Here is a 22,793-nt window from a genome sequence, read left to right as displayed (position 1 = left end):
ACAGATGAAGCTATGGAGTGCTACAAGCCCACCCAATACAGGAATGATGGGGCAAAGCAGGAAACTTTCTAAGTCTGGGACAGAATCTCCCCCTTGCTTCCTCCAAATTGTTCAGGGGCAGACCCTGCAAGACCTGGCTTGGGCTAGGGAAGTGTCTGTGGACTAGTGGGAGTTTGTCTTCTTTGTTGAGGAAATTTGGGAGCTGTTTATGGTCCTGGAGAAATTGGGATCCATTATGGACAAATGCAGAAACATCTTTTCCTTAGAGGCTATGGGGCCACCCGGGGGCCTGCACGAGTTGATCTGAGGGAGTGGTAGTTTGTAACCAGGGCTCGGCTCAGGATCAAGATACCCTTCTGCATTGGGCAACCTGACATGGATCAGTGAGAAGAGCGTGGGCTTTGAAACTAGACAGACTTGGGTTCAAGTGATACTCCATTGCCTACCAATGGGACTACCTTGGTGAAATAGTTGGGCCTCTGGGTCTTAGTTTCCTTGTCAAAATAGGGCTAGCATAGCCTACCTCACAGGATGTGCTTAATACATATTATTCCCATTTCTCTTGCTGTATTTACTGCATTGAAGAAAGGGAAGGAAGCAGATATTCAAGGACAGTGCTATGTCCAGAAATAAAAGGCAACATGTTGTAGCAATAAAGACCATGGCTTATGAAAGTAGACTGCCTGCATGTGAATTCGAGCTTCTTACTTAATTGCTTTGTGAGAATGGGTAACTTCCTTAATCTTTAAGGGCCTCAGTTACAGGGGCATCTGTAAATGTACATCCCTTATGAACTGTTTGGCACAGATGTAGCATTCAGTTAAATGTCAGATTCTACTATTATTGTTATCACACAGTGTTCATTTGGCTGGAATTCCCACTATGCTGGGTTCTTGGGGATCTAGGCCTGGTAGTAAGGTCCAGAAAGGTGAGGATGGGGAAGTTATGCGGCCTGCAAAGCTGAAGATGTGGGTCATAGGGCATGAGAGGCTGAGGAGAGACAGCCTAGATAAAGAGCCCCCACCCAGTTTCCCAAATTAACAGAATAACCTGCCACTCCATGGAACTAACCTGGAGTTCTTGGGGGGCCTTGCTGCTATACGGAGGCAGAGACCACCGGGCCCAGCAACCCAGACTAGCAGGAGCCACCATGGAGCCCCTCAGAAAGAATACATTATTTAGGCTGAGAAGATACACCATCTAGCTTTTGGCCCAGTGTATGAAAAATTGAGATGCCAACTATATTTTGAACAAGTCCTTGAAGACTCAAGTGACCTAGAAACAGCTTCGTAGGTACAGATCTCATAGGCATCTCATCTCTCATAACTTCTAGAAAAAGAAGACTGACTTGTTTCATGAAGAAGGCCAAAGGAATCATTTATCTCGTGTTCGGGAAAATTCAATGTCAAGCAGAGACATGCCCGGCCCCTGAGTGAAGAGCCAGGCATTCTGGGGAGGAATGCAGTGCCAGCTCCGGTCCTCGTGACCTCTCCTGTTTCATTCAGATGCCATTAAATTGCCTCATCGCCACACTATAAAAGGCCTCCCCAATGGCCAGCTCCTCAGATCCTTGGCTTCTCCCCATCTTGCTCCTGTCAGCGAAGAGGGTAAGTCTATGCCTGGGTTAGGGACACAACAAGGAAGGAGAGGTGACACTGGGATGGGATGAGGACAGTCAGGACTAGGCATGAGGGTGGCTGCTGAAGGAGCTGGGGCAGAGCTGATGGGAAGCGTGGAGGCTGGGGCCTGAGGGGGAGAGGCAGAGGTACGGAACTGGAGCAGAGCTGTTGGTCCTGTGTGAGAAGGGGTCTTCAGAGAACCGCCACCCTCTCTCTCCCCGAGTGCAGTTGTGCAGTCCTCTCATGGGTCCATTTATGGGGTGAAGTGATAGTCCAGCTTGCCTGAAGAGCAAATGGTGGAAACTCAAACTCCAGCCTTGTCAGGCTCTGTGGGGCTCAGCTTGAGACTCACAGTGGCTCCTGGTCTACTGACAAGAACTTGCTTTCCCTGGGTACTGCCTGGCCTGGCAGGAGGGAATAGGGAAGCCAGTCTTGAGAGAATTTGGCGACGAGGGGAAATCAGCTGGCAAGAAATTTCCCAAGGAGAATCTGCAATACAGGCACCAAAGTGAGTAATAAGAGAGGAGGCTTGGAGAATTGGGTGGAACAGACATCACTCATTCCAGTGCTTCATTTTCCGCTGTGGAAACTGAGGCACACAGCCAGGCATAGCACAAGATCCAAGCAAGATCCCTGGCTCTGAGTCCAGCCTATGTCAGGTCTGAGTGCCTGTGACCTTCTCAAAAAGATTCCTGCTTACAGACAATTCTATTCATACGAGATGCTGGGGGTTTCTCTGGAAACCTTCTTAGTTCTGATGAGACCTTTCTTTTCAGATTTTGCAAAGCCACAGGAAGATGTGTGACCAGCAGAAGCAGCCACAGTTCCCCTCATCTTGTGTGAAAGGTTCAGGATTGGGAGCTCTACAGAGTACCAAATATACCTCTGTGAAATGCCCAGCTCCATCCCAGACTCAAGCCTGTGTGAAATGCCAAGTGCCATGCCAGACTCAAACCTACGTGAAATATGCAACTCCTGGCCAGATGTATGTGAAATGCCCAGCTCCATCCCAGACAACCTATGTGAAATGCCCAGCTCCTTGTCAGACATACATGAAGTGCCCAGCTCCATGCCAGACAACCTATGTGAAGTGCCCAGCCCCCTGCCAGACCCAGGCATGCTATGGCCAGGGCCCTTCTTCTGGCCAGACCTACTATGTTCAGGCTCCTGCGAGTAGCTCGACCACCTCATGCTGTGTACCTGATCCATGCTCTGCACCCTGTTCCACCAGCTACTGCTGCCTGGCTCCCCGGACCTTCGGGGTGAGTCCCCTGAGACGCTGGGTCCAGCGACCCCAGGACTGCAGCTCAGGATCATCTGGCTGCCGTGAAGGTTCTGGGTGCTGCTGTTTGGGGATTATCCCCATGAGGTCCCGAGGTCCTGCGTGCTGTGATCGTGAGGATGACTGCTGCTGTTAAATACAGAACAGCCCTGCTCTGGAACATTCAGCAGCCTCCGGCCCCCTCTCTGTATCCCCAGTTATGTAGAATCTTATTGCTTCACCATGTACTTTGCTTCTCTATGAAGGCAGCCTGCCAGAGTTAGCGTGTGCCCCAAACTTTGGCAAGAATAAAGCTCTGAAAGCAATTCATAGAGATGTCCTGTCTATTTGGTCCATATTTATGCTTTTCTATCAGAAACTCTTCCTCTCTTCTTGCTTCTCAACAAGAGGAAGGTCTACATGGACCAAGCTGGTACGATCCCAGCCTGGGATCCCCGAGCATTCTAGAATGCCACTAATAAACTTCCCCATGCAAGTTAGCTGGAGATTTTAGGGTCAGGAGATGCCTTTTTCCTGCCCTCTGATGAGTGTGAGGAGAGGGTTTGGCTATGCTGAGGCCTTCATGGTAGCATGACTGTTATATGTGAAGTCAGAGTTCAGCTTCCTGGTTGTTGAAGGGTCTGTGAAATCAGATCTGTTCAGGTGTCTCATGATGATGCCCCTGCTTCTGTGGGAGGGGCTCTATGGATTCCATTTTCTCATCTGATGAGTTTGCCCCCCTGAAACCCCAGAGTAAAGACCTGAGGGAAAGGGTGAGGACTCACCTGAGGCAGGTGGAAATTCCCCTTGTTAGCCTGGGAGACAGCCCTAGTAGTGAGGGAGAGGTTGCCAAGAGGAAGGTGAGCCTCTTGGCACAAGCGTCTGGGTCTGGGCCAGACTCCCTTTCTCATTAGCACTTCCTCTTCCATTACTTTGCTAACCCCGGGGGTTTGGGGTGGATTTTTATAGCTAGAGACTGTAAACCCACACAGTAAAAAAGAAATAGGTAAGGGGTAAGTGCTGTTCAAAGCAGCCCCCCAAGCCCTAGTGTATGAGCAGAGGAGGCAGCATATTTGGTGAATATGTAAATGAACATTCCAACAAGAACTGGGGACCTTGAGTTTGTTTCTAAGCAATGTCTTTCAGGTTATCCTGGGACACTTGTGGGAGTGTCACCTGGACTACTGTGCTGCCTTTGAACATCTAAGTCACCCATGATCCCCCAAATCACACTCCATCCCTGCAGCCAAACCCATTGCAGCCAGATCACTGGGCACCATGATCTCCTGTACCACCCAGTGGCTCTGGCAATGTTGGAAGTCTATGTGCTGCTCCTTCAGCAATGAACCAGGGCATGCAATGCTTTTATATTTATTAATTAAAATTACATAAGTAGCACGAGCTTTGTAAACATTCAAATAGTACAGTTGATGTTTGAACAATGCAGGGGTTAGGGGCACCAATCCCCCCCGCAGTCTAAAATCCACACTTTTGACTCCCCAGAAAGGTAACTATTTAATAGCCTACTGTTGACTAGAAGCCTTACAGATAACATAAATAATCAATTAACACATATTTTGTATGTTATGTGTATTCTATCTATACTGTATTCTTGTAATGAAGTGAGCTAGAGAAAAAGTATTAAGAAAATCATAAGACAGAGAAAATACATTTATAATACTGTATTTATTGAAAAAAAAACACATATAACTGGACCTGTACAGTTCAAATCCAGGTTGTTCAAGGGTGAACTGCATGACATTTATAGATAAAAATTTAGTTACTTTTTGATTTCCAATACCACACCCTTTTCCAGGGATGACCATACTGAGTTTGGATTAGATCTTTGTCTAGCACCCAGTGACCCAATGTATGTGGAGAATGGATGGCATCCTAAAAGCCCAGCCCAGCACTGATGTGTCAGAAAGTATTGTAGGGAATCCATTTCATAACTCATAACATTCTTCTAAAATTCCCATTTTCTCTCCTCTTCAATTCTCCCATATCTTGAGCACAGACGCTCAAGTTTCCCTCACTAAAAGCCCCCAAGTCCTCTCTAACATCCAGACAGTGTGGCTTCTTTGTCTCTTTCTCCCTTGCCACACCACCTCCCACCTGACTCAGGTCTGGTCCTGGTTGTGAAGCCTGAGCCTCCCTCGCTGCTTTGCTAGTTTTCTCTATCCTTTACCCAATCCTGGGATTCTCCTTTCCAGAGGAACTCACCTAGGAACAAAAGCTTCTCCTTTTTCCCCAGCTGTTTCAGCTCTAGCCCATTCTGTTGGTTTTGTACAGGGAAGAGGGAAGAGGCTATAAAGCTTAAAAGGCAAACACATAATTCTCTTGGTAAGGAGTGTAAGTAGAGGAAATGGAGAAGAAAGCAAACACATGCATTAGTAAATCTCAACCCATTACATATCCTGAAGATTCCCCCCTCCCTTTTTATTGTGTAGAACCACAGTATGTATTGCTCTATGATGACCTGTTTTCATTTAATAGTGAATATTCAACATCAGTTTTGGTTAGTGCATATAATTGTATCTTTTTCAATTTTGCTTTCTGACATTTTTGTTCTTTGCTTTCTGACATTTCTGTTGTGTGGCTAGTCAGTGATATATTTAACCACCGCCTTATTGCCTTTTATGACATATATTTCTCTTTCTCTTTCTCTTTCTTTTTCTCTCCTTCTGTCTTTCTTTCTCTTGGTTTCTGCCTCAATCTCTCTGTCTGTCTCTCATTATTTATGAGTTGCTGTTAAGGTCTTTGTAAATATTTTAAACGTTCCATATTGAAATATAACACACAGAAAAGTACACACATCATAAGTTCATCATTCAATGAACACATCTGTATAACAGCTGGACCCCAGAAAGTTGAAACATGACTTTCAGTTGCTTTCAGTCATGTTGAAAGCAAATAAATCAAAATCCCTGATTCCCACAGAGCAGGGGACTAAGTTCAGAGGCACGAGGTGGAGAAGAACAGAAATATCCTTCTATAACTCCAGAAGCGTTGGAAGAGCGCTGCTTATGTGCCAGGGGTGTTTATGTAGGAAAGACTGTGTGAGGAGAAACAGCCAATGGAATCTAGGCTTTCAAGGAGCACCTCCCAAAGAACCCTGCATATGATGCTGGACTCCCCTCCCCTTACACAGACCTGCTTTCCTGGGCTCTTCCATGAGTCTGCTTTCCCACAGTTTTTCTGGAATAGAAAAATCTACTGAGTTGAATCCTAATCCCACTTCCCTGTGTAGAATAGTTTTTAATAATGTTTTCTCTCAGGAAAATGTCTATGCCAAAATTATTCATAAGTAAGGCTAATACACACAGATAGACCTCATAATATTTCCAAATTTAAGAAATAAACATATAGTCAAATATTAAGTTTTTTTATTTTAAAATGCATTATACATATATTGTCTATGAATGTATAATATGATTAAATACCCATAAGAAAAAGGACTCAGATCTATTCTTGACATCGACAGGGAAGGACAGAGGGAATTGTCCTTTATTTATTGAGAGCTTACTATGTGCTGGGCACTGTGCTAGTTGCTTTACATGTGATGCCTCTCTTATCTGAGCGATGAGATGACTGATCTGAACTGCCCGGCAGGTGTGAGAGGAGCAACAGCTAAGTTTATGCTAAAACTGGGACTCTCAAGTCAGACAGGCCCATTTATTGGTGTTATGACGTCAGACAAGTTGTATGATCTCTTTACCCAGAGGGATGGTATCTCATAAAACTGCCTGAAATAGTGCCCAGCACATATTAGGTCCACAATCTATGAAGCCATTGTCCTGTCCCTGGTTGGGGGGGCTATGTCTGTAAACCTGAAAGCCACTTAGAGTAAGAGAGTGACAATCATATCAGATGAAGACTATTAAGGGATTCTCATGGTTTGAAATTTTATAGTTCTAAAGTAAAATGCAATGAGAGAAGGTTTTATTTATGGATCTGATTATGAAATGTGTAGTGATGTTTCGAGTGACTATAGTCTACCAGCTTCTTCCACCTCTGTTCTCATGCCAGCTCTGCCATAGTACTTTCTCTAACATTGAATAAGCCACTTTGCCTCTTTGGGCCCCAGTGTCCACCTCTATAAAATTAGGAAGTTGGATGAGACAATCACCAAGGGCCGTTTCTAGCCCTGACAGTCTGTACTTCCAATTCTTTGACTCTTCCTCAAAGTTCAGACGGTGTAGCTTTCCAAGAGAATGGAAATGGGGTAGAGGTTTGATAGCTAATTGGTGGCCTCCCTTAAGGGGACATAGTCAGTGGGGCACCTAGATTAACAGCTCTTCCCCTGGGACTCAGTGCTTGACAATAAGGGAGAATCTAGGCCAGGTCTTTAGACAGAAGCTAGCTGGGGAAAATGTCACAATCAGATGTCATTCCTTGTCACTGGAATGTAAGCATCTCCACCCTGTTGATGGTTGCAGATGGCACAATTAGCAAGTTGGCTGTGTGGGACAGGTGGGTGATGCAGCAAGGCATCCTTCCCCACAGCGGGGAGAAGGGGTGGAATAGTATGTGTGGCTCCAAAGGGCTGAGAAAAGCAGACAGTGATTAATATTCTCAGAGATCCTCATGGCCAGCCCTGTGTCCAACCCACATTCACGTTCTGCTGGGAGATGTGTTCATCTTAACCTACTAGACGGAAGATTTATAGGAGAGGGAAATTAGATCCTATCTGATTTGATGTCCCCAGAGTCTAGTACAGGGTAGGACTCAATATTTTCTTATCAAATAAAGAAATGAATCCTCCTTATTTATATGTCTATCTTATGGGAACTTCCTGTATTTTTTTTTAATCCAGTCTGATTACCCAGGGAACAGCAAAGTCTCAGAGGCATAGTTTCTATGGACTTCTCAAACAGAAAAAGGTCAAGCTAAATACTATTAACTGTTCATTGAACCTGTCTCAGTGTTAAACCCTCCATATATCCCACCTCTGACCACAGGCTCAGACAGAACTCTGCTCCAGCTCTTCACCCTACCCTGCTTTATTTTTCTTCCTAGACTGCTTTACTACTAATACTACGTCACATATTTGTTTGTTTTGCCTTCCAACTAGATTGCTCTTCCAACCTCCTCAACAGATTAAAGATACAGTCCCAAATAGAGGAACCCACTATGAATTTATCACATAGCTGTGAATTGGTGTGCACTTTCCTTAACAAGTGTTTATTTTTAAACTTTCTCAGTTAAAATCTCTTCAAAGAAGCTTCAAAAGGGCCACAGCATTTCTGTGTCCTATCCTAAATGAAAGTTTTTTTCCTTATCTTTAGTGAAGTATGATTGACAAAAATTGTATATATTTAAGGTGTACAACATGATACCTTGATATATGTATTATGAAATGTTTACCAGAATCAAGCTGATTAACATATCCATGATATCACATAGTGACTGGTGTGTGTGTGTCTGTTTCTGGGTGAGTACATGTAAGATGTACTCTTTTAGCAAATTTCAAGTACATATTATAGTATTAACTGTAGTCACCATGCTGTACATTAGATCCCCAAAACTTATTCATCTTATGACTGGAAGTTTGTACCCCTTACCAACATCTCCCATTTTCCACCTCCACCCCTCCCAGTCCCTGGTAACCACCATTCTATTCTGTTTTTATGAATTTAACTTTTTTAGATTCCACATAGGAGTGAAATCATGTATTGTTTGTTTTTCTGTGTCTGGCTTATTTCATTCAGCATAATATCCTCCAAGTCACCCATGTTGTAAATGGCAGGATTTCCTTCTTTTTATAGTTGAATAATATCTCATTGTGTACATATACACCACATTTTCTTTATCCCTTCATCCACTAACAGACAACTGGGTTGTTTCTGTATCTTGGCTATTGTGAATAATTAAGTCACTTCTTAATTGCCCACACTAGCTGGTCAGAAAGGGTTTTTCTGTGGATTTTTTCCTCCCACTCATTTCCTATTTCCTGGCAAATATCTGCCCATGAATGAAGAGGTCTATGGAAAAGAAATCTCTATTCTTTATTTCTGGGTGGAGCTCCCTGACTATCCTTCCTCAGCCGGGATAGAGTTCTGACTCTGGAATAGGGAGAAGGTAAACTGTTGCTCTGTGCCCTTAGCTCAATCTCCTGCATCCTCATGCCCATGTCTTGATACACATTCACATTCCTGCAGGAGTCTTAAAAAGAACCAGGGCTTCTTCATGGTTCAGGGTGGGGTAAGGAGAGAAACCCTCACCCTTTCTTTAAAACATACTCACATATTTTAAGAAGGCTAAATTAGGCTTCCTTGTATCAGGAAAAACCAAATTCACTTATTATAACTATAAAGTTTCATCAGAATTGTATTTTAAAATCACTCTTTTTAAAGAACTATTATACTTTTAATGGGGAGTTTGGCAGATATATTTGAGGGGGGGAACGAACTCTTAATATAAGACATAGTGGGAAATATTCAGGTTAACATAAATTCAGTTTATATAATCCTTGCCCTGCTTGAGCCCACTGAATCATGGACATGCAACCACCACTAATATCAATCCCACTATACTTTTCATTATTTATAATTCTCATAAAAGTAAGTTTAATTTTTCCAGCCATTAAGAATCATTTCCTTCTCTGAACTCCCACAAAATTAAAAATCATTAATTCAATTAGAGAGTAATATGCAGTCCTTTATGTGTTAAAAGCAAAGAGTTGTAGACCTCTTACCTATATCACCTCATATCACCAACTCTTTTGCATTATTTTCATATTATCATCCCTCTAATGCTGTAGAAGCTTTTCACTCCCAGATCCCTCTTACTTTGCACATCTTTACATCTCGCTGTTATATAGTGTAGCTGTGAATATGTATCTCTGCTCCTCTACAACCACTGTTCCCATCTCCTCCTTTGTTCATTTGCATTGTTCACACTTTGGTTTCACAGAGAATAGCCTCTCCTAGAATAGTCTCTGTCTGCCTCATGTTGAAGTTGGTAGAGGACTTGTCTGTTGGGCCTTGTAGATGGTAATTTTATAAGACCATCTTTGAAGATAAGGGTGGTTTCTGAATCTCTCTGAATCCACCCTCTTACCTGGTGCAATACTTTGCACATAGAATGGGTTTCATAAATGAGAGAGAATGAGACACACTTACCCCTCATTCTTCTGCCATCTTTATCTTTAGAAGTATCCACATTTAGCCTCAGTTGAGTCTAAAAAAGAAAATAGAACAACAAGACTTCTATAATATCAGTTCTCCTCTGTGACCAGGAAATCTTGCTAGGCAGAATGATGCCATTAAAATACCAAAACATGGGAAATGATCATATTAATTGGAATAGTAGTAAGAGGAGTTAGAGGAGTAGCCACCACTTTTCTAGATCCAGCCACATGTGTGGTGCTATGCTCAGTGCTTCATAGGCAATATCTAATGTGATGCTTACAGATGAGCAGAACAATGGTCACTATTCTGCAGACCATGAAACTGTAGTTTAGAAGATATATGTAGCTTGCTGAAGACAGCATAGCTTGTCCATGGAGAAGTAGGCATGCTAACTTCAGTCTCTGAATCCAAAACTCTCCTGAATAATACCTCCAATTCAGAGCACCCTCTTTGCTGCCGATCCTCTGCCCCTCTAATGTCAGCTCCAGCCTCTCTTGACTAGAGGTATGTTTAGGGTCAGTATATTATACTTTCATTGATTATCATGGCTTTTGAAAAACTCTTTCTTCAAAATCCTGGTGCAAATCAAGGTCTCCTCTCTTTGAAGTGCTGTCAATCTTTGAACCAACACCACATCTCAGCCAACTTGGCATCATGGCACTTTACTTTTTTTTTTTTTAATTTTTTTATTGTTATGTTAATCCCCATACATTACATCATTAGTTTTAGATATAGTGTTCCATGATTCATTGTTTGTGCATAACACCCAGTGCTCCATGCAGAACGATGGCACTTTACTTTTGAAGAGGAAAATTACCCAGAGCAGGCCCAGGCCAGGAGGCCCCAGAAGATGGAAGGTTACTAACAATAAGCTAGAGATAACCAAAAGCCCTACCGGGAGCAAGAGATAACCTGCCATTTCTGCTTCTGTAAACAGGCTTCCCACCACAGGCTCCCTGCATTACTGTCCCCACTCAAAGCAGCCCCCGCTCCCCCAGTTTAAACCCACCTACCAGCAGTCCGCATAGCCCTTGGAACCTGACTGCCTGCAGTCCCCTATAAAAGCTCTATAACCCCATTGCCCGGGGCCCAGAACTTCGAGCACGAGCTCATCTGGGTCCGCCGGCGTAAAATAAATCCAAGTTCTCCTACTTTTCCGAGTATTATTTGGTCTCTCGCCTGTCTGATTTTTATTTTCCTCAACATCGACCACTCTGTATAACAGTGGTTTCTTCATTCTATTTTTTTTCTCTTCTTCATCACTCATCAATCTCTTAAACTTTCTGAAACTGTGATCTCTGCTTCTTCTATCCTACTCCTTTCAAAAATTATAATAAAGCAATTTCAGCCCTCACCATTAAAACTGCTATTTCCAATGTCACCAGTGATGAAATTTGGAAGTTTGGGTTCATGAATGAACAGCTAAGAAAGAATTCTTGAGATGTTTTTGGTGCAAAAAGGTGATTTTATTATAGCATGGGGACAGGACCCATGGGCAGAAAGAGCTGCACTAGGATTGTGAGGAGTGACTGATTATATACTTTTTAATTAGTCAGGGTTAGGGATAGCATAAATCTCTAAGGAATTTGGAAGCAAGGCTTTCAGGACCTTGAGGGGCTAGTTGCTGTTAAGATAAGGTTACTTTTAGTCATAAACATGAAGGCACTGGGGCAGCCATGAGTTCCTTGAGGAAGGTCACACTGCATGTTATAGGTATCTATCAGTGGTCTGCAAGCTGTAGGAGATTTAATTTAAGCTACATTTCTCTTGTCTTTGTTTCCCCCCCTGAACAACTTTGACCCTTAAATCTTTAAGGTTATAGAAGGCAGAAGGTCTCATCTTCTGTAGCTTCTTCCTGCTGAATAGGGGCATAGAGATGTTCCTAACTACGGGTCAAGGTAGGTCAGTTGAGAATTTAATAGGAGTTAAGAAAGGCTAAGGCAGCAGTATCTAGAGTTGATAATAGATGTGAGTCTCCTTGAGCAGATGATCCCTATGTCGGCTTGAAGTTACGGCAGTGAAGGAGTCTTGGTACCAGGTAGAAAGACATGGGAGAAGACAGTAAAACATGATTAAAATAGCAAGAAAAAAGAAGCCCAATAAAAGACCTTTGTTAGTTCACCAAAATCTTCCTCCAGCTCAGCAGTTTAGCCAATTATTAAAGGAGAAGGAGGGATTATTTAAAGCACCAATTTGAGTATTTATATTTTTTAGCAATCCTGTTATATTTTTGTGATAATCTGGAATACATACACAGCATTTCATTTTAATAATGGCACATGTTCCACCTTCTGCAGCTGTTAAAACATCTAATGCCATTTTATTTTGTAGAACTGTTTTATGCATCTGAGTTATTTCAGTGTTTAATAATAATAATGCTATTTTGAGAGTCATTTAAGGTCTTAATTGTGTAGCAGGTGGTGTTAACCATCTTATAGACTCTGTTTTGTTTAGTAAGCAATCAGGTAATTAATAAGAGGCACTTTTATGGAAACAAAAGAAAAATATAGGTTGATGGTTACAGCAAACTACAAACCCAGTGTCTGAGTCTCGAGTGCTGCCAGTGAGATTTTTAGATGTCAGGCTCAAAGCATTCTCAGATGGAGTGGGAACAGGCAGCCAGAATCAGATGGGCTTTTTGGTTTGTAATTCAAACGTCTCCGATGATCCTTTTGAATGGCCCATAGAGCAATAGGTACAAAGATTGTCTATACATGAGTTTTGTGGCAATTTTTTGAAGCTGACCTCAAGTCGTCCAGCATTAGTTTTTAGGGCTTTAAGAAAAAGTAGTTTTAGCTTTTAATGACTTTAAGTCAAGAGAATAAAAGAAGATTGGAAACCTAGTTTGGAGAACCATAGCTAGATATTTGAGGAAACCAGAAGAATTCAGGAAATAGTGTTAAAATATAATATTTACAAAGATGTGTTATTGAAACATTTTTTTCTCTAGAATCACCCTCATTTTTAATGAGAGATAGCCAAATCAAGACTATTTTAAAAACAAGCCCAATTTTAACAAACTTGGCCTAATTATTTATGTAAGCTCAGCAAGAATAGTGATTGATCTTATAGATCTTTTAAAATTTGCTTTGCTGGAGGGGCGCCTGGATGGCTCAGTCAGTTAAGTGTCTGCTTTTGGCTCAGGTCATGATCCCAGAGCTCAGGTCATGATCCCAGAGTCCTGGGATCCAGCCACCTATCAGTGGCCCTGCTCAGCAGGGAGCCTGCTTCTCCCTCTGCCTCTCTCTGTCTCCCTCTGCCTCTCCTTGCTTGTGCTCTCTCTCTTTCAAATAAATAAATAAAATCTTTAAAAAAATTTTGCTTTACTGGAACTTTTTATAAGGAATCTCGAATGAACATTCAGTAGCCTCTCTACATCAGAAGCCAAGCCAAATACTTGCCATCAGACATGCCTGCAATACCTGTAGATTGGGCAAATTCCTCTTTTCAAGGTCCCCAAAATATCCTGAGGTTCCCGCACCTGCCAGGAAGTGACATTCTTTACTCACCTGGTGAAGATGCTGGGAACTCTATAAGCAAGATATCAGGCCAACAGTTCTAAGGGGCTTTATTGGCTCCTTTAAGTCAACCTTAATGCCTTATAGCTGTTTGGTCATGTCTGAGTCTGAATGTCTCTCTCAAGTATGACATTCCAGTCAAAGCCTTGGTAAATATTTCCAGTGGTGTCCTGTTGATGAGGGAAGAGAAGGCAAGCTGAAGATAAAGCAGAAGCTGACACCCCACAACGCCCCCTCCCCCCAGATGGGGTATATGTGACATTCCTCATGCACTCCTGGCTGCCCTAAAGTTAAGGAAAGGAAAAACAAATAGTTAACCTATAGAGACCACAATCCTGCAAGACCTAAGTCTCCCTCAGTTTACAAAAGCCCTAGCAACTTACAAGAACAAAGCATTTCTATCAAGGGCCTAGCTTCCAGAAGGAAATGTAGATACAATTAAATGTCCTTATAACCTGCAGCCCATTGACAGATAATTGAAGCAGGCAGAGTGTAATGTTCCTCCAGGAAGTTCCGAACTATCTTCATGTTAATGCCTCACTAGAGGGGTAAACAACCTTAACTTGACAATGGCAAGTCCTCGGGTACCCTGTGAGTCTTCTTTAACATATGAAAATCCTTTTGAAACCTCCCTTTTCCTTACCTCCCTCAACCCCGTAGTATATAATCAGCCACCCCTCACAACCCTGGGCAGCAGCTCTTTCTGCCCACCGGTCCTGTCCCTGTGCCTTAATAAAACCACCATTTTGCACTAGAGACATCTCAAGGATTTTTTCTTTGTTGTTGGCTCTGGACCTCACCCCACCTCCCCCATATTCCAAAACCTCCCCTATATTCCAAAACCCCATCACTGTTACAAGGATAACAGACTCTTATTGAATTTATGCAAATAACTATGATTGTCACGAAAGAAAGAATACTCACTGAATGTTTTTGAATTTCAGAGTGTTCAGGTAGAGAGAAAAGTAAATGCTTAAATTTGTTTACAAAGGAATATTTTATCATACTTTCATACATCATAGCTATCTTAAGAGAAAGTTTCCTTAATCTGGAAGAGCAAACATTAGAGAACCAGCAATGTTTCAAACAAGAGTCACAAAAAATAAAATGATTTTCTTTAGTTTATTAGTCCCATGTTACTAATTCTTGTTCTGTTTGAATGCAGCTTTTAGTTAGTTTTCGAAATTCTTACCCATTTTAGTTTTATGATTTTAAAGATATCCAAACCCTGTATTTGTTAATTTTTTTTTTTGTTACCAATCTCCTTGAAGATGAAACTTGTTTTGCAACAGCATCAAAACAATAACTATAAATGACAAAAGACTCAAAAATGGGCATGGTTAAAGATCTGATAAGAGAACATAATATAGCTGGCAAGAAAATCCGGTTATTTCTGTGACACATAACATTTTAATAATCATAATATCAAGTGATGGCCTTATACCAAAACATATTAAAACTTTAGAAATTGCATATATCTCTAGAACAGTTAGAGCATTTACCCAAACATAACCAAAGGCTTATTTGGTCAAAAAGACTTCATTTACAATTTAAATCTTGGGGAAGTTTGTTAAAAACCTCAGAAAGTTAAAAGTAGTAGAGAGCCTAAATAGGATTACAGATTGTTATAAAACTTAAAATTTAATTATTTATTTAACCAAGGTGGCAATAAGAGATTCCAAAGGTAAATATGTAGGGTTACATAGTTGTTAGCAAAACCTAGCTCCTTTAAAATTGAGAGGTTTTATTTTTTTTAAGATTTTATTTATTTATTTGACACAGAGAGAGAGACAGCGAGAGAGGGAACACAAGCAGGGTTAAGTGGGAGAGGGTGAAGCAGGCTCCCTGCCAAGCAGGGAGCCCGATGCGGGGCTCGATCCCTGGGCCCCGGGACCATGACCTGAGCTGAAGGCAGACACTTAATGACTGAGCCACCCAGGCGCCCCTATAATTGAGAAGTTTTAATTATCTTCAGTAATCAAAGACTCGATTGAAACAAAACATACCAACTTTGGTTTTCCAGGCAGACAAAAGACAGAGAGAGAGAAAAAAGACACTTTGTTTATATTTTCTTATCAAGAGCAGACCAACAATCCAAGAAAATTTTGTTTTTTTAACAGAGAAAAGCAGAATTTCAATCTTATACCAGTGTACTGCTAAAATCCATTTATTTCAAATAAATGAATAAATAAAATCATTTTATTTCAACCTTAGTCCTGATGGCACATAAAATTCTTTTCCAAAGATTTCCCTTCATAAACATTGTACAACTTTTTAATTCATTCAGATTTTGACCTAAGCCCTTTTCCCCCAGCAGCCTTAATTATATTTAGCAGAATTTTAACTCTTAAAAACCTGTCTCCAGTGAAAACTAAGTAGTAACCGATTGAGAGCTATCTGTTACACCAGAATTCTCTTAGATCTGAAATTTATAAATACATTTTATAATTTTAAAAAAGTTTTTCATAGTACAATCTTTTAATAAAGCACAAATCATGTTTACCCACAGACCTAAGTATTTTTAGCATCTCTGCAATAAGAAGTCAAAAAAGCACAAACATACCGATGCTTCAGAGCTCCATCCTATTTGGAAAAGACCTAGATGTCCAACAAATTCAATCCAATTTATCATCCAAGCAAACTTTAAAGTTTTGGGTTACCAAGTTTTTATAAAACTTCCTCTTGAAAGCTATCTTAACAATTACCCGTGAAAACTTTGAGACAGACAAAATTAACAATCATTTTAAGTCATCTTTTTTGCTGACAAATTGCAATGGAGAAAACATGAACTTATTTGACCTTTAGCAAACCAGGGTAGAATAAAAGTTTCATAATCCTGATAACTCTAAAGATGTACCTATCTTAATTAAACCAACAAACTTAAATTAGTTTAAATATTGAACATATTTCACCTGGGTCCACTTAAAAGTCAACCATTTTGTTCCTCATTGTCAATTTTTACTTGGAACACTGGTGGGGAAATCTGATGTGGGCCGTGTAGGTCCAGGGGGTGCTCTCTGCTCCTTGACAGTGAGGGGAGGAGGAGGAGCCCATGGTGCAGGAGGCACCAAGGATGGAATAGGAGCCAGTTTCAGGCTGCACCCAAGGTAGTGCAGAAACAGGGGGAGGGAGAAGGGGAGACAGAAGAGGTAAGGCGCTGCCAAGAAGGCTGGAGGCAGATAAAAGCCCAGAGGACAGAGAAAGAGGTCTCCTGGTCATAAAGCTCATCAGCTTGGACAGATGAAAAGACAGGTTTTTTTCCACCAACAAGTGGAAATATGCAGTCCATGTCAGGCTGGAGAAGACAGGGAACTTCCCCCAAACAAAAGGAGTTTGGGCAGCTGCTTGGGGATATTCCTGAAAGTCCCTGTCCCAAGGTAGACTAACCTCAGACAGTTGACTCCAATTATCATAGCCATTAACCCTGGAAATGAATGAGGGAGAAGCCCCCACATATAGCTAGAGTAACCTGAGTCTATCAGGAGGAACAGTGAGAGAGAGTGTGTCCCCTTCATTAGGGATGGCTTGTGTTTTCTCCAGCAACCTGGATTTATTTGGAGGAGGCCTGTTTAGACAGTCATCATCCAATATGTCCAGAGGGGCTTTATTAACCTGGCTGGTTAGGTCAGGGTCCTGATTTAGGGCCATTCAGGCATGGACATAGGGTATCTCAATCCATTTGCCCTGTTTCCTGCAGAAGAGATCTAAATGATAGGCCATACTGAAGCTTAATGTCCCATTAATGAGCCATTTTCCCTCATCTCCTAAGGAGTACTGAGGCTGTGCAGTGTTAAAGAAGACCTGTCCTTTTTTAAATCTTGCAATCCAAATTGATTCCAGTGGGTTAAAAGGCATGCCAAGGTAGAGTCCTTTGCAACCAAAGTAGAAGCCTGGAGAAGGTCCATTACCAAAAACCCCCCTGACTCCCACACTGGATATGTCAGAGATTCCGGGTGTCAAAAGTGACCAGAGGTGTCCCTTGAACAAGATTGCTATTGATCGCCATTCTGCCCTAAAGGCCCTGCAGGAGGAATGCCGGCGTCCCCTCCCTTCCCCATTGCATCCTAAGCTACAAATGAGTGCTGGTGAATGGACTGAAAGAGTGTGTCGGGTCTTGTCAAGCTGTAAAAGCCCTGTTGTGTTATGAAGGCTGTGAAGAACCCACCATTTTTTTTTTTTTAAAGATTTTATTTATTTATTTGAGAGAGAGAATGAGATAGAGAGAGCATGAGACGGGGGAGGGTCAGAGGGAGAAGCAGACTCCCCGCTGAGCAGGGAGCCCGATGTGGGACTCGATCCTGGAACTCCAGGATCATGACCTGAGCCAAAGGCAGTCGCTTAACCAACTGAGCCACCCAGGCGCCCAGAACCCACCATTTTTAATGCACGGAAAACACTAGAAAAGTTTTACAAGGAGAAATTACCCAACTTTGTAACTTAAGTAGTCAGTAGGGGACACTAATGAAAAACAATAAAGATAGAAATCCATCATGATCTAAGCAACATTCCAACACATGTAGTCCTTACAGCTGACTTCCCTAGGAAACAGTCCCTGGTTGGGTTTTAATTCAGTCAGGTACTAGTTTTGGCTGGCTCCCAAGGGAGGCTCCATGGCCAGAAGTGGCTAGACCAGAGATGTGGAAGGGATCACATTAGACCAATGAGGAGGAAACCTCACACAGTAGTATTTAGATTGGCAGCTGTGCTAGTGACTTAGGTGGCTGTCCTGTGCCCCCGAAAGACAATTTATATAAGAATAGGAATAAAGAAAGGGCATCAATTTTCTGGGTCTTATTACCATTCTGGTCAGGCTACTAACTTCCAGGCAAAAGGCAGGCTTTCTCCTCCCCCACAGAGTAGCCATGGGCTAGAGGATTGCAGCCTGAGCATTCTACATGGAAGTGTTCCAGTAAGACTCCTTGAAAAGCCCCTGAAATGAAAGTAAGGGAAGAGAAGAGGAATTACCACGTTGCACTGAGGCTCAGAGTCCAGGTGAAAAGACTCGAAGCCCCATGTAAGGGTGCCCAAATGATGAAATGATGTGATTTGAAGTTTTGGCTTTGTGAGTAAATGGCTAAGAAACAATTCTTGAAATGTTTTTGGTGCAAAAAGGTGATTTTATTATAGCATGGGGACAGGACCCATGGACAAAAAGAGCTGCACTGGGATTGTGAGGAGTGACTGATTATATACTTTTTAATTAGTGGGGGTTAGGGATAGCATAAGTCTTTAAGGAATTTGGAAGCAAGGCTTTCAGGACCTTGAGGAGCTAGCTGCTCGTTACTTTTAGTCTTTTATAAAACTTAAACATTAAGGCACTGAGGCAGCCATGAGTTCCTTGAGAAAGGTCACACTCTGCATGTTACAGGTGGGCTGCAAGCTGTAAGGAAATTTAATTTAAGCTACATTTCTCTTGCCTTTGTTTCCCTTATCACTAGTACTATATCTAACAGCAAAAGTAGGAAGCAAGCCAAAGGCACATCAGATAGAAGGTGGATGAGTCATTGTTACATAGTCATACAGGGTCTGCGAGTCAGTGTTTCAAATGAATGAACTAAAGCAACACACAATACATAAATAAGTGAAAAAAAGCAATTACCCAAAGATTATATGCAGCATGATGCCCTATTTCTAAGTTTAAAAGAAGCAAAATATCTCATTTTTGTCTACTGTATATGGTTGGAAATAACTATGTGAAATGGAAAATGTGGTATTGATAAAAGCTTTTTTTTTTTGGAAATAATAAGTATTTTGGTTGGGGGGGGGCATGGTGGGGTTTGTGGGACAGGAACCTATGGTTAGAGGTAGGCGATTGTCAAATCCTAGCTTTCATTTGGGTGGGCTCCCTAGTCTTTTTATATTATTAAAATGAATGAATGAATGAACGAACGAACGAACAGATGGACAGGTCAACAAACTAATGAGGGGGAGGACAGTGTATCTGATTTCTCTAGTTCTGTACATCTGAAGTCTTGTGTTGCCAGAAATTCATTAACTTATATAATTTTCTAATTTGATTCTCACAAATGCATGATTTTGGTTCCCCATTAATTTTACAAATAAGGAAATTGAGTTCCAGAGAAGTTAAATAAGTCATCCATGGTCATGCAGTAAGAACAAAGCCAGCTCCCTGGCAGTGTCTGAGCCTTTCACTCCTGCTCACTCCTCTTTCTCCTCACCTCTCCTGGGCAGTGTTATCTCCTGTGGCCTCAGTTAACACTGTTACTCTGATAGCTAAGAAGCCCTTCTTAGAGAGCCCTTCATTGATCCTTGAATCTAAAATAGCCCCCTTGGCACTCAAGCACATAACTATGCTTTATGTTCTTCATTTCACATATCACCAACAACTGGTTTCTTATTTATTTACTTTTGTGCCCTCCTCTTCCCATTTTAATGTGAACTTCCTGAGAGAGTGAACCTTGTTACTTTGCCCAATACCATCTCTCCTATATCTAGAATGGAATATTGTGGATGCATGAAAAATGTTTTTTATCTACCTGGCTCCTAGGTCAGAGTTCACACATTTTCCTGAGTTTCAGAGGGCATCATGTGGGTGTCTTGCAGATTTTACCAATCAGAGGCACCATTCTCATTTCAAATTCAAAATTTACAATATAAAAACCATTCCCTAGGGTCTCTTGGATGGCTCAGTCAGTTAAGCTTTGTTACTCTAGGTTTCAGCTCAGATCAGGATCTCAGGGTTCTGAGATAAGCCCTGCTTAGGGCTTGGCACTCAGTCCCCAGTCCTCTGGAGATTCTCTCTCCCTCTCCCTCCCCCTCTGCTCCAGGCCTCCACTTTGCCTGCTTATGGGCACAAGCACACACTATCTCTCAAAAAAAGAAAAAAAATCTTATAAAACCATTCCCTAGCCCTCCATCCATCAAACCTCCTCTCTATTGATTTCAAGTCAGAGAACAGCATCATCATTTGCCCAGTTCAAAGCTTGAAGACATCTGGATAATTGTCTCTCTTGTGCCCCCCTTCCTCTTCATTGGCCAATGACAAGTGGAAGTGTCACTAAATTAAATTATACTCTGACAAATGTGTAGGAATGCTTTTTGTGAAATAATGATTAATTCCACTTAAGTTGGTCATTTTAAGTGTTTTATTACATTATTGAAATCTTTCTTTCATTGGTAATACATATGAACTAAATACTTACATATTATTTCAATGAAATTCTGGTTGTATAATGTTGAAGTAAGTCACTAACTTTTCTATGTTCAGTGTACTCTTCTGCCAGAAAGGACTAACACAATCACATAACTCATAGGGTTGTTGTAAGGATTAAATGAGTTACTATGTGCAACTAAATGGCTTAGGACAGGACAATAACTATTTGCTCTCATGTGACACCAGACCCTCAGGAACACATTTATTTCACAGATTACAGTTTTTCTGCAAACCACCATCATGATCAAACTTACCTTCATCATTAATGTCAGCATCATCACCATTATATGGCTACTCCCATCAATGACCTTGGTCCTTTGAACCAACCTCCATAACTAACCCAGCCCACATTATTCTCTTCTTTCCTGAATATCTAAAACTCTTGCGATCAGTTCTGCACATTCCACACTCAATTGGATACTGTCCTAGTTTTTGTTTTGGCAAGCCTCAAGAAATAGTGGTTATCGCATCTCTGGCCTTTCTTCTTCCTTATAAAGTTGTTTTCCACTTCTCAATTATTTACCACTTTATAAGTGCAATTCATTAACAGAAAGTATAAGTAATGACTTCTACTCACACATCTTCTTTGAAATCAGTCTCTCTGAGGTCACTATTGATGTCCTAACGGCCACATGGAATGGACTCCTTGGGAAATTTTGCAATGATGATCACCTTCTCCTTAGGACTCTTTGAATGCAAGTCTTTTTGTTCTCCTTTTCTTAGGCTAGTACTGACCATTCCTATGCTGCCCATTCTATTTCCTCACCTGTTGTCCATCAATGAAGTCTTAGAGTCCCCAGTTCTCTGTGATCCTGAAAATATGATGACCTCATTCTTGCCATATCATCAACCAGATACCATGTCCTTCTCCAGTTGGGTTACATGCCTTCCTTAAGCTCCAATAGCACCCAGGGTTTATGTCTAACGGAGAAGTCATGTGAACCCTCATCTGTCTTCCATGCTGGCTCGTGATGGCCTCGAAGGCAGGAATAATTATTCTTGTATTTTGAGCACTTACTAGAGTGCTCCTTCCAATGTACACTTACTAGAGTGCTCCCTCCAATCCCACCATGGAAGAAAATAAAGTTTCTCCTTCTAGCATGCCTGCCCCTTGCCCTGATGATCCTTCAGTACCACCTTCCTGCACCCCAGCCCCACCAGTGCCATCGGAGTTTCTCCAGGCAAAGCTGCCCAATTCAGGTTCTGAACATCCCAGCCAGTGCACAGCCTTGTCCAGACAACACTTTAGGACAAAGATCCAGACCAAGTTTAGTGACTTTGTCCTTTAATCTGGAAAAGGGATCTTCTTCCCTTCTGTCGGCCTCAGTGTTGGAGACCAGAATGCATGCGCAGGGTAGTTGCTCTCAGGTTTCCTGTGATTTATATTAAAGAATGTTCATAACATGTATCACAATTTATTTTTATAACATTCTTTGATAAATCAACAAGAGAAACAACCAACAAACAGCATTGAGATATGAAGATACAGAGATTCAGGTGGGCCACAGGATGGGACATGTGAGAGCTGAGACCATGGTGTGAAGCCCCAGTTCTTACTCTTAATTATTTCTGAAGTCATATGACCGGGCCTAAATGACTTCATACTCCAGATAATTTTGGCTCATTGCAAACTGTTTCAGAAATGATTATTTTTCCATTAGGTGAGCATCAGGATGTAATAAAAGTGGCTGTAATGTTAAGTAATAATAATAACAATTTGATTGTGATAATAATGATAATTGTGTTTATTGAGGGCCTGTTCATGGCTTGACTTGTCACATACCTTTTATTTAGACTTTACAACCACCTATGCAGCAGATATTTTTACATTATATATATGTCAAAACTAACCAAGGCTCAGAGAGAGTAAGTGACTTGCTGTTCCACACAGCTGCTTGGAGGGACAGCTACAGGATAAGCCCAGGCATGTCTGCCCCCAGAGACCTTGCCTTTTTCCTGGGGGGCTCAGTCTCCTGACTGGTTTTACTTCTCGAGATCCAGTAACATAAAATGTGGATTGTGTCTGAGGGTGCCTAACACTAGCATAGAATCAACAATCCATTATCTAGTCCCCACACCTGTGTCCCT

The 22,793-nt window shown here is 41.7% G+C and overlaps 1 protein-coding gene across 1 annotated transcript; it reads left to right on the top strand.

Moving 5' to 3' along the window:
• Positions 1–2,416: 2,416 nt before the first annotated feature.
• Positions 2,417–3,037, top strand: CUNH1orf68 (chromosome unknown C1orf68 homolog). Its single transcript, XM_032397062.1, has one exon. The coding sequence runs from the start codon at positions 2,417–2,419 to the stop codon at positions 3,035–3,037; it is 621 nt and encodes a 206-aa protein (XP_032252953.1).
• The last annotated feature ends 19,756 nt before the right edge of the window (positions 3,038–22,793 follow it).

Source organism: Phoca vitulina, unplaced genomic scaffold (assembly GCF_004348235.1).
Source record: "Phoca vitulina isolate PV1807 unplaced genomic scaffold, GSC_HSeal_1.0 scaffold96, whole genome shotgun sequence".
NCBI classification, from domain to species: domain Eukaryota; kingdom Metazoa; phylum Chordata; class Mammalia; order Carnivora; family Phocidae; genus Phoca; species Phoca vitulina.
Note: the sequence above shows the minus strand (reverse complement) of the source record. Positions and strands in the feature narration are given on the sequence as shown.

Coding starts and splice junctions, on each gene's coding strand:
- CUNH1orf68 (XM_032397062.1), top strand. CDS start 2,417: ATGTGTGACCAGCAGAAGCAGCCACAGTTCCCCTCATCTTGTGTGAAA.